The sequence below is a fragment of the Lolium perenne genome, chromosome 3 (assembly GCF_019359855.2).
Source record: "Lolium perenne isolate Kyuss_39 chromosome 3, Kyuss_2.0, whole genome shotgun sequence".
Taxonomy (NCBI): domain Eukaryota; kingdom Viridiplantae; phylum Streptophyta; class Magnoliopsida; order Poales; family Poaceae; genus Lolium; species Lolium perenne.
In genome coordinates, this window is record NC_067246.2 from 99,689,217 (window position 1) to 99,699,568 (window position 10,352).

Sequence of the window (10,352 nt, forward strand, 5' to 3'; positions counted from 1 at the left end):
TCCATAATGGCTCCCACATATTCAACGATGACTTTAGTGATCGAATGAACCATTCACATACAATACCAATTCCCTTTGTCACGCGATATTTTACTTGTCCGAGGTTTGATCTTCGGTATCACTCTATACCTTGTTCAACCTCGTTTCCTGACAAGTACTCTTTACTCGTACCGTGGTATGTGGTCTCTTATGAACTTATTCATATGCTTGCAAGACATTAGACGACATTCCACCGAGAGGGCCCAGAGTATATCTATCCGTCATCGGGATGGACAAATCCCACTGTTGATCCATATGCCTCAACTCATACTTTCCGGATACTTAATCCCACCTTTATAACCACCCATTTACGCAGTGGCGTTTGGTGTAATCAAAGTACCTTTCCGGTATAAGTGATTTACATGATCTCATGTTCATAAGGATAGGTAACTATGTATCGAAAGCTTATAGCAAATAACTTAATGACGAGATCTTATGCTACGCTTAATTGGGTGTGTCCATTACATCATTCATACAATGACATAACCTTGTTATTAATAACATCCAATGTTCATGATTATGAAACTAATCATCCATTAATCAACAAGCTAGTTTAAGAGGCATTCTAGGGACTTCTTGTTGTCAACATATCACACATGTACTAATGTTTCGGTTAATACAATTATAGCATGATATATAAACATTTATCATAAACATAAAGATATAAATAATAACCACTTTATTATTGCCTCTAGGGCATATCTCCTTCATGACCAACATGGGAGATTTGCATACCATGACTGTTGGCCGTGTGAACATTGTCGCGGCCCATGTACTTCTCATGGGTGGTGAGTTTGCTCAGCTCACTGGTGATGTGGTCTGTGGCACCGGTGTTGGGATACCAGTTCGTGTCGACTCCATAAGAGGCGACATTGGAAGATTTGTCCTGGCTCTCCACTTCATCATCGGAGTCCTCCTTGTTGCGGTCTTGATAGCGCCACCAACACTCGTTTGCGGGATGTCCATGAATAGTACACATTTGACAGGTAACATCAACAAATGGAGTGGGTGCACGAGACTGACGACGGCGACCACCATCACGCCGGGGACCATCATCACGGCGGCGCCAAGTGGAATCATCACCGCGGCGTACGGAGCCACCATCATCACGACGATCGCCACGGCCACGGGGACCACGATCATCATCGCGATCGCCGCGGTTGCCATTGCCACGGTCATCATCACGGCGTGGTGCACGGTCATCGTCACGGCGGAAACCGCGATCGTCATCACGGCGATAGCCACAGTCGGCATCGCGGCGGTAGCCACCGTCGCCACAACCACGGGGGCCGCGATCATCATCATCAGCGTGTCAACGAGAGCGTGTGTCACCCTGGCTGCGACGAACCAGGTTGACAGAGGAAGTGAAGCTGTCGCCTGTGTCCTAGAGCATGGAATGACGAAGATCATGAGCAGTTAACTGATCGTAAAGTTCATCAACAGTGATACCAGTTTGTCCATTAGCGGATGCGACGGCGTCATTGTATGTCCCGTCAAGGCCACTGAGAAGGTATGTGATGAGTTCACTCTCATCGAGGGTTTTTCCGAGGGCGACCAGCTCGGATGCATAGCCCTTCGTCTTGGCGAAAAACTGCGCCATAGTCATGGAGGCCTTCTTGGTGTTGTTGAGAGCTCCTCGCAGCGCGTTCACCTTGGCAGGAGACGCGGTGGAGAACATGCGCGTGATGGCGTTCCAGAAGGTTTATGTGGTCTCGAGGCCGAAGACGTGGGGGAGGAGCTCAGGCGAGAGCGACTGCAGCAGGTAGCTCACAACTGCTTGGTCGTGCGCCATCCATGCAACATAAGCAGGGTTGGCGATGGTGATGTCCTTGCCGTCGGCGTCCTTGGAAGGAAGGAGTTTTGCAGGTGCACGATCAGTACCTTCAAGGAGACCCATAACCATGGCACCGCGGATGGCGGGGAACACCAATGTCTTCTAGAAGAGGAAGTTGGAGCGTGTGAGCTTCGTTGCCGGCGGAGCGCCGAGCATGACGCCGAGGGGAACCGTCGAGGAAGAAGCCATCAGATCGTGTTGTTGTTGTTGTCGTGGCGGCGGCCGAAGAGAAGGTCTAGGGCAGCGGCTGGTTGTGTCGTGGCGGCCAGGAAGCACAAGGCAAGGCGGCAGCGAGTGTTTTAGGTCGTATTGTGGCGGCGGCCGGAGCAGAGGGCTAGGGCGGCGTCAGTGTGTTGGGTTTTAGGTCGTAGTCTTGGCGGTGGCAGTGCAGAGCACCGCGGCGGCGGGTCGTGTAGCGGCGGCGGTAGCCAGATGCGCGGCGGCGGCGATTTTTTGGGATCGTTCGGCGGCTAGGGTTTGGGAAGAGGTGGCTCTGATACCATATGGGCGGAAACTATGCCTCTCCCTGGCTCGTGTTACGTGTTTATATAGGGTAGAAAAAGCCTCTATCATGGCGTACATTATACGGTATACATGTTGTCTAACAGCCGCCACTGCCACCGAAATATTTTTTCAACGGGAGGCAACGTTGCCATCGACAACGAGATGTGTATGTGGTTACTTCATTAATCTGAAGAACAGTTAGATTTGTTAAACTCAATCTTTGAAGATGCTCACGGAGATATGGTGTGCGTATATGTATTCATAGTTGTGAGTGTATGTATGTATTTGTAAGCGTTTGCGTCTACTTACTATGTTTTGAAAAAAAATTATGAGTGTACGCCTGACAAGTCATTCTCCTCACATGCATCTTTGGACTCCCGTGACATACATGCCGCCTGACACCTGTCGTTTCCAAAACTGCGCTCCATGTGGCATCACTCTGACAAAGTGGGTCCATATGGAAGCAAACAGCCTTCACCAGTCGCGTAGCCGGCGCGGTGCAAACTCGAAGTCTTGAGCGGAAAGCACCGGATTATGCGGGATCCACCGTCCGGTGCCAGGACACTGACGCGCGGCCCCACATTCGAGCTCGCCCCACCACCAACAACCGCCTCGTCACCACTGTTAATCAACAACCTATTTCACTGACGCTGGGATCAACAAGGCTGTGGCCCGCCGGCCAGGGGCGGAGGTCGGTCGACGGCCGGTGGCGGATGAGATACGGGGTTCGCGGGAGCGGAAAGCGCGGGTAGTCCGGGCCGCGTGAAGGTAGCGCCGCACGTTCACCGGCCACGGCCGCGCTGTCGCTCGCCGTGTCTGCAATCCTCTCCTCTCCTCCCGCTTTTATTCCGCCGTCGCGTCACCATTAGACTCCACTCCCCACCTCGATCGCGTAGCTACCTAGTGCCGCTACGTGCTAGCAGCACTTCTTCTCCAACGAGTCGCAATCTCCGGAATTCCCCACCACCACCACCGCGAGTGAAAAGCGCTCCCCTTCCTTTTCCGCTTATCTTTCCCTCCCCGGTGGTTTCTTGCCCAAGTTGGTGCAGCCAGTAGGAGCAGTGCTGCGGCACAGTGGTAGCAACGCGAGTCCGCGAGAGAAGTAGGCGGCGGGGTTTCTGACGGCGATGTCGTCGTCGCCGCCCGCCGCGCCAGCGCCGGCTTCGCCGCCGACCAATCGCACGGCGCCTCCGCCGGCGTCATCGGCGCCACCCCCTGCCAACTCCTCCTCCCCTCCCCCGCCGGCGCCTCCGGCCTCCTCGCCACCCCCTTCTCCCCTGCCGCCGCCGGCGACGCCCACGCCCTCCGCGCCGGCGCCGTCGTCCGGCAGCACTCCCACGACCCCATCCACCCCTCCTCCGGCGACGCCCTCGCCCCCGTCGACCACGCCGTCTCCGCCCTCCGACAGGTCCCCGCCGTCACCCCCGGCGGCCTCGCCGCCGCCCTCGTCGAGCTCGGGGCTCACGACGCCCGTCGTGGCGGGGATCGCGGTGGGCGGCCTCATCGCGCTGCTGCTCGCCAGCCTGCTCTGCTTCTGCTTGCTCAAGAAGAAGAAGAGGCGGCACCACCCGCACCACCCGCCGCCCCCGCCGCCGCCCCACCACCTGCACTACTACGGCCACCCGCCGCCGCCGCCACCACCGCCGCCCTTCAAAGGTGAGACGGCCTCCCTTGACTTTCTCGAGGAGCGGATACAGATCTCTCTTCTGATTGCGCTCTTTGTCTCACTACCAAGTCACATCGCTGTCGCTTGCGATTGTTTGCTGTTCTTGCCGTGACTTCTGACGTACAAGTGTGACTTACGTTCCAGTTTTTTTTCCCTTTTGAGAATCATTTAATCATCTTGTAATAATGACTCTATGTCTCTATGTAAATAATACTGATGAAAACATCAAAAAATCCGGCAGAATATGCATCTTAATTTGCGACTCCTAAATATGGCTGATTTTAGAATACGGCAGTGATCATCTGGATTTTCATCCGTGTTTACCAAATGGTATTTGATAAAAAAAAAATACAACACGCACTAGGTCTGCATGTTGTGCCATTGCTTTCTGGGGTTAATGGAATCTCTTTTATGTAAGGTTAATCTATGAGTAGTACTATTGTTAATGTGTTTACTTCAATCTCAAACTTTCTGCAATCATTTCATCTTTATTAGATTCCGCAACAGGGGAATTCTTCTGTACCAATAGCTATTGTCAACACTGAGTTACTAACATCTTTAAGGACAATCCTTGTTCTGCTGCAGGGGATCAATACGGTGGGGCGTACCAGAACTGGCAGCATAATGCCCCTCCACCACCACCACCTGATCATGTGGTGAAGATGCATTCACATCCTCCCCCCAAACCGGCTCCTCCTCCTGTCAATGTAAACAGCAGTGGCTCCGGTTCAAATTACTCAGGCGGCGGTGAGAACCGAAACCCGCATTCGCCACTCGGAAACGCCCTCAGCTTCTCAAGATCCACTTTTACCTATGAAGACTTGGCCGTGGCGACCGACCAGTTCTCTGACGCTAATCTTCTCGGACAAGGCGGTTTCGGATTTGTTCACAAAGGGGTACTCCCGGATGGCACGGAAGTTGCTGTGAAGCAGTTAAGAGATGGGAGTGGCCAGGGAGAGCGTGAGTTCCAGGCAGAGGTTGAGATTATCAGTCGAGTGCATCATAAACATCTCGTGACATTGGTTGGTTATTGCATTTCTGAAGAAAAGAGATTGCTTGTCTATGAGTTTGTTCCCAACAACACATTAGAATTCCACTTGCATGGTATGATTTCTTTCTGTGTTTCAATCATTACCATGTCTTCTCTTTCAAAATGCCTTTTAGTTCTAACGATGGAAGTAAATTAGGACATCTTTTGTAAGTTTAGTTCTATTTTTTCGTAAATTTCCTGGTTATATCCTTTTTATGATTATCAACTGCCATATGAGTTGTGAGCTAGTAAATATCCAGGTGATTTACAAAGTTAAACCTATGATATTAGACAATTTTATTTACTTTCTGGCTATGAAAAAGAAACCTTGTTCTAGTAAATTCGCAATTTTAACAATTGATTGTTCAGAGAAAGAAATACCATGACTTGCTACAGTACAATTAAATAGCAGGCTACCGGCCACTCTCTTAACTGTTATGTAACAATAAGCAACGACCGGAGTTCGATTCCTGTCAGGGACGAATTTCGGAATTGTCACGCCAAGTCCCGCTTCTACTATATCAAAAAGTGTCTAGTTCCTCCTAGACACGGTTTCATTTTTCGTTTAAAAAAAAACTGTTATGTAACAATAAGCACAACAATACCCATTCAGTCGATATCAGCGTTAGCGCCGCGTTTCTTCAACCTTTACCTTTTCTCAGATTTTCTCTAAAAGGACAATACTTTCTCATCTTTTCATGTAGATTCAGAAAGCATATCTCTGAAGCTCATGTTGAAACAATCTGCATTACCTGTGGTGCACATAACACCTTTCATGCAAAACATCTGCTATACTCATTTGGTCTATATTCCCTTGAACATTTTTTTCAGACCTTAAGGATTATTTTCACCTTCTTTTCAGGTAGGCGTGGACCAACCATGGATTGGCCTGCAAGACTACGTATTGCTTTGGGTTCTGCAAAGGGATTGGCATATCTTCATGAAGACTGTGAGCTCACACCCATACCTAGTTGTTATGCTTTTAGTTTTCTTTCACGAAAAAGGTATGTAGCTGTTTGTCTCATGATTTTACTATTTTTATTTCACAGGCCATCCTAAGATCATTCATCGCGACATAAAGGCAGCAAATATTCTTATGGATCACAGATTTGAAGCTAAGGTACTATATGCATTTCTTTTTGTTCCATTTCTATGTAAAATGCCGAGCCTTCCTTTTCCCATGGTCCCAACTAGTTGATATAAGTAAATTCAGAATGTCAAACTAGTTGATATAAGTAAATTCAGAAACTGACTACAGCTTCGATAAACTGATGTCTAACCAATCATTATAAACAGAGTCAATATCAGCATACTGATACAGACTGTTGGATGCGTAATTCACGAAGTAAACCTTCATTTTACAGGTGGCAGATTTTGGACTTGCAAAATTAACTCCTGATAATGACACCCATGTTTCCACCAGAGTAATGGGCACATTTGGGTAAGTTCAACCTTCCAGTGAAACCTTATCTTTTTTTTTTGGTGTGGTGGTGGTGTGGGTAGTGAAATATTATCTCAAATGCTTGAAAATATAGGCTCAAAAGATGGTATATTTAGTTAGCAGTTGATAGGTTGTAGCAACTAACATGCAAGATCTGATGCATGAAAATTACTGAATAATCTTGACCTTGCTTTTAGGTACCTTGCACCAGAGTATGCTTCTTCTGGCAAGCTCACTGAGAAATCAGATGTCTTCTCGTTCGGAGTAATGCTTCTTGAGCTAATAACTGGGCGCCGTCCTGTAAGTTCAAAACAAGCACATATGGATGACAGCTTGGTTGACTGGGTAAGTTAAATTTGTTGTCCGCCGTGCTGTTACTGGCAGCGTCAGCTTATTTCTTGTGTAGTTTTACTCATTTTAGATTCACTTAAGGGTCTACTTGTAGAAGGAGTATTTCTTGGTCAATTTGTATTTGATGGTGTTCCTTTCTCTCTGCAGGCGAGGCCTTTAATGACGCGAGCACTCCAAGACGGTAATCACGATGCTTTAGTTGATCCCCAGCTGGGGACGGAGTTCAATGATAACGAGATGGCAAGGATGATAGCCTGTGCAGCTGCATGTGTACGCCATTCTGGACGGCGACGTCCACGAATGAGCCAGGTACATTCTATGCCGGTTTCTTCTTTTGTATCCTAGTCTCGTCGACACAATTCATCTCTCTACTTCGACCTCATTTCTGTTGTGCTCTGGAGTGAAGCTAACCTCGATGTAACAAACAGGTTGTTCGGGCCTTGGAAGGCGATGTATCACTTGATGATCTGAACGAAGGCGTTCGTCCTGGCCACAGTCGGTTCATGGGATCGCACGCAAGCTCCGAGTACGACACCAACCAGTACAACGAGGACCTGAAGAAGTTCAGGAAGATGGCACTTGGTACCAGCAGCTTCCAGAGCAGCCAACAAACGCCGTCCAGCAGCGAGCACGGCCAGCAGGACCCGTCCACCGCAGGCAGCGATAGCCATCATCAGACGCAGGAGATGGAAATGGGGACTACAAAGAGAGACGGCGGCGAACCTGAAGCTTCAGTTACATGACCCCTTTCTTTTGCTGGAAAGTTTCATTGACAGCAAATGTGTAAATCCCCATCTTAGCCGAGTTGACATAAGCTGCTAGCTGACTTGCTTGCAACGAACAAAGAGAACATATGTTGTTGAGATATATAGTTTTTTTTTTGTAGCCGCGTCTATGTTCTTTTTTATCGTCACCGATTCATGCAGTGTCATTGGCATTGTTTTTTTTTTGGTCTAATGTACTCCCTCCATCTCATGAAGATTGTCTGAGATTTATCAAAATTTGGATGCATGTAGATTCAAATTTTGATAAATTTCAGACAACCTTCATGGGACGGAGGTCTTACATTGGCTGTCGTCTGGCATAGAGTTATGCTTGGAGGAAAATTCCTAGTGAAATGTGAAGAAAAATATTTTTAGCATGACGTGTGGAAGGGTGATTGTCCCTCAAGGCCTTATTTGGCACAAGAGCTTTTCCTGAGGTTTGCATTTTACTTTCCCAGCACAACCGAATACTCCTGAAAATTCTACAGGCCTTGTTTGGTAGCCTGGTTTTTAACTTGATACACGGGTACCAGCCGAGCTACTTACTCGAAAATACACGTTGTAGCTCATTTGGCACCCCGGTTTCTAGTTGTGTAAGCCCAAATAAACCCCTGGAAACACGTCTGATTAGCCCATTTTTAAAACACGAGGTGGATCTAGCGTTTTTTACACGGGGAGTGCTGTACACCGACCTGGTCGGTGTGTACGGGCCACCGCACACCCCACCGACCAGGCCGGTTGGTTGGGCCGTGGCCCATTAATAGTGGGTACGTTTTTTTCTTTTTTTTGCTGTTTCATTTTTGTTAATATTTTTCTTTTTCAATATCTAACTTTAAAAAAAATATTTCGGAGAACAAAATTTCAAAATCTGTTCAGATTCGAAATTTTGAAATTAAAAATGTTCAGATTTTGATTTAATTTTGTTCAAAATTAAAAATTATTCCGAAATTTGGAAATTCGTTCAAGACTAAAAATTTGTTCAAATTTCGAAATTCGTTCAAATTTCATAAACCGTTCGAAATTTTTTTGTTCAAAATTAAAAATTCTTCTGAAATTTGGAAATTCCTTCAAGACTAAAAATTTGTTTAAATTTCGAAATTCGTTCAAATTTCAAAAACCGTTTGAAATTTTTTTGTTCAAAATTAAAAATTCTTCTGAAATTTTGAAATTCGTTCAAGACTAAAAATTTGTTCAAATTCGAAATTCGTTCAAATTTTAAAAATCGTTCAAATTTTAAAAATCATTCAAAACTTAAAATTTGTTCAAATTTCAAAATTCGTTCAAGATTAAAATTTGTTCAAATTTCGAAATTCGTTCAAAAAAAATTCAAAACTTGAACATTTTTCAAAATTTATAATTTTCGAAAATTATTTTTAAACATAAAATAAAACGTGAGAAAAAAAGAAACAGTGAAAAAGAAAACAGAAAAGAAAAAAAACAGAAAAGAGAAAAGAAAAGGAAAAAAGAAAGAAAGAAACAGGAAAATACGCCTAACCGGGCCGGCCCACACCGCGCGCGGGGGTGTGCGGCGCGGTGCAGGTGCCGACCTGGTCGGCATATAGGAATTCCTTTTTTACACTCCGTTTCTTGGTTAGGAGAAGGGAATCGGGTGTTCACCAAAAACACGGTAGAAAATACACTAAGAAACATTAAAATCCACTCTTTCCAAACAAGGCCACAGGGGTTGTTTGGCAGGCCAGGCTTGGACGGTCTTAACACCAGCAACTGCCTGAAAACTCGTCGTTTCCCAGCCCAACCGAATACTCCCAAAAACTCTCCAGGGGCCGGTTGACAGGTTTGGACGGGCTGAACGCCAACAACCACTTGAAAACTCCTTGTCAGGACGAATCTAACCGATGGCCGAACCAGTAAAGTTCAACATACCTGAGTTTCAAGGAGGTGATGGTCAACAGTATTTTGAGGCAAGCAGAACCCAGTTGAGCAAATACCACAATTTGCAGTGGCAACACTATGCAATGGTGGAGAGGCACTGGTTTCGCACCTAACATAATCCCTTATACAAGTTTGACTTCAATCATATCTTATATGCGGAGTAATATGAAACAGAGGGAGCATCAACCTGCTCGAATACGTATTGGTATTATTGGTATTGCAGTGACTCCACCGGAACCAGATAAATTTGTATGAACCTAACTGATTCAGGACTTTTTACGGTTAAATCTATGTACCTAGACTTGATGAATGGGCATACTAGATTTCTTCGTAAATATTTGTGGAAAATGAAAATCCCGTTAAAAATAAAAAAAAATATGTGGTTCCTTCATAATAAAGTCTTATTAACAAAGGACAATTTGGCAAAACGAAATTGGAATGGCTGTCAGAAATGTTGTTTCTGTGATTCTAACGAGATTGTTGATCATTTGTTTCTCAACTGTCCGTTTGCAAAGATAGTTTGGCGTATGGTGTATTTTGCTTTTAATATACCCGCGCCAAATAGTATTAATAATATGTTTGGTAACTAGTTAAATGGAGTTAGCAAATGTGATAAGGCTCGAATACGTATTGGTATTGCAGCTTTATGTTGGTCTCTTTGGACAAGTCGGAATGACATGGTCTTTAACAAACAAAAATCTAGTAATTTCTTGCAGGTTATTCGGCGAGCTGCGCACTGGATTCACTTATGGGCGTTCCTTCTCCCGGAGGAGCAACGGGGGCATATGGCTTAGATGCAACCTATTTGATGATTGCTCAGATACTTTTTA

General features: G+C 46.0%; 1 protein-coding gene across 1 annotated transcript; it reads left to right on the forward strand.

Moving 5' to 3' along the window:
- The first annotated feature begins 3,112 nt into the window (after positions 1-3,112).
- LOC127341979 (proline-rich receptor-like protein kinase PERK15) lies at positions 3,113-7,750 on the forward strand. The gene is made up of 8 exons (XM_051367922.2): positions 3,113-4,033; positions 4,629-5,147; positions 5,936-6,022; positions 6,123-6,193; positions 6,438-6,514; positions 6,712-6,859; positions 7,013-7,174; positions 7,294-7,750. Exons 1-8 carry the CDS (start codon positions 3,505-3,507, stop codon positions 7,606-7,608), a joined length of 1,908 nt encoding a protein of 635 aa, XP_051223882.1. The 5' UTR covers positions 3,113-3,504; the 3' UTR covers positions 7,609-7,750.
- Positions 7,751-10,352: the final 2,602 nt, after the last annotated feature.

What these genes read in the sequence shown, in the direction of transcription:
- LOC127341979 (XM_051367922.2), top strand. Translation starts at nt 3,505, where the DNA reads ATGTCGTCGTCGCCGCCCGCCGCGCCAGCGCCGGCTTCGCCGCCGACC. An exon ending in AGAGTAATGGGCACATTTGG is followed by an intron (nt 6,515 to 6,711) that starts GTAAGTTCAACC and finishes CCTTGCTTTTAG; the next exon opens with GTACCTTGCACCAGAGTATG. An exon ending in ATGACAGCTTGGTTGACTGG is followed by an intron (nt 6,860 to 7,012) that starts GTAAGTTAAATT and finishes TTCTCTCTGCAG; the next exon opens with GCGAGGCCTTTAATGACGCG.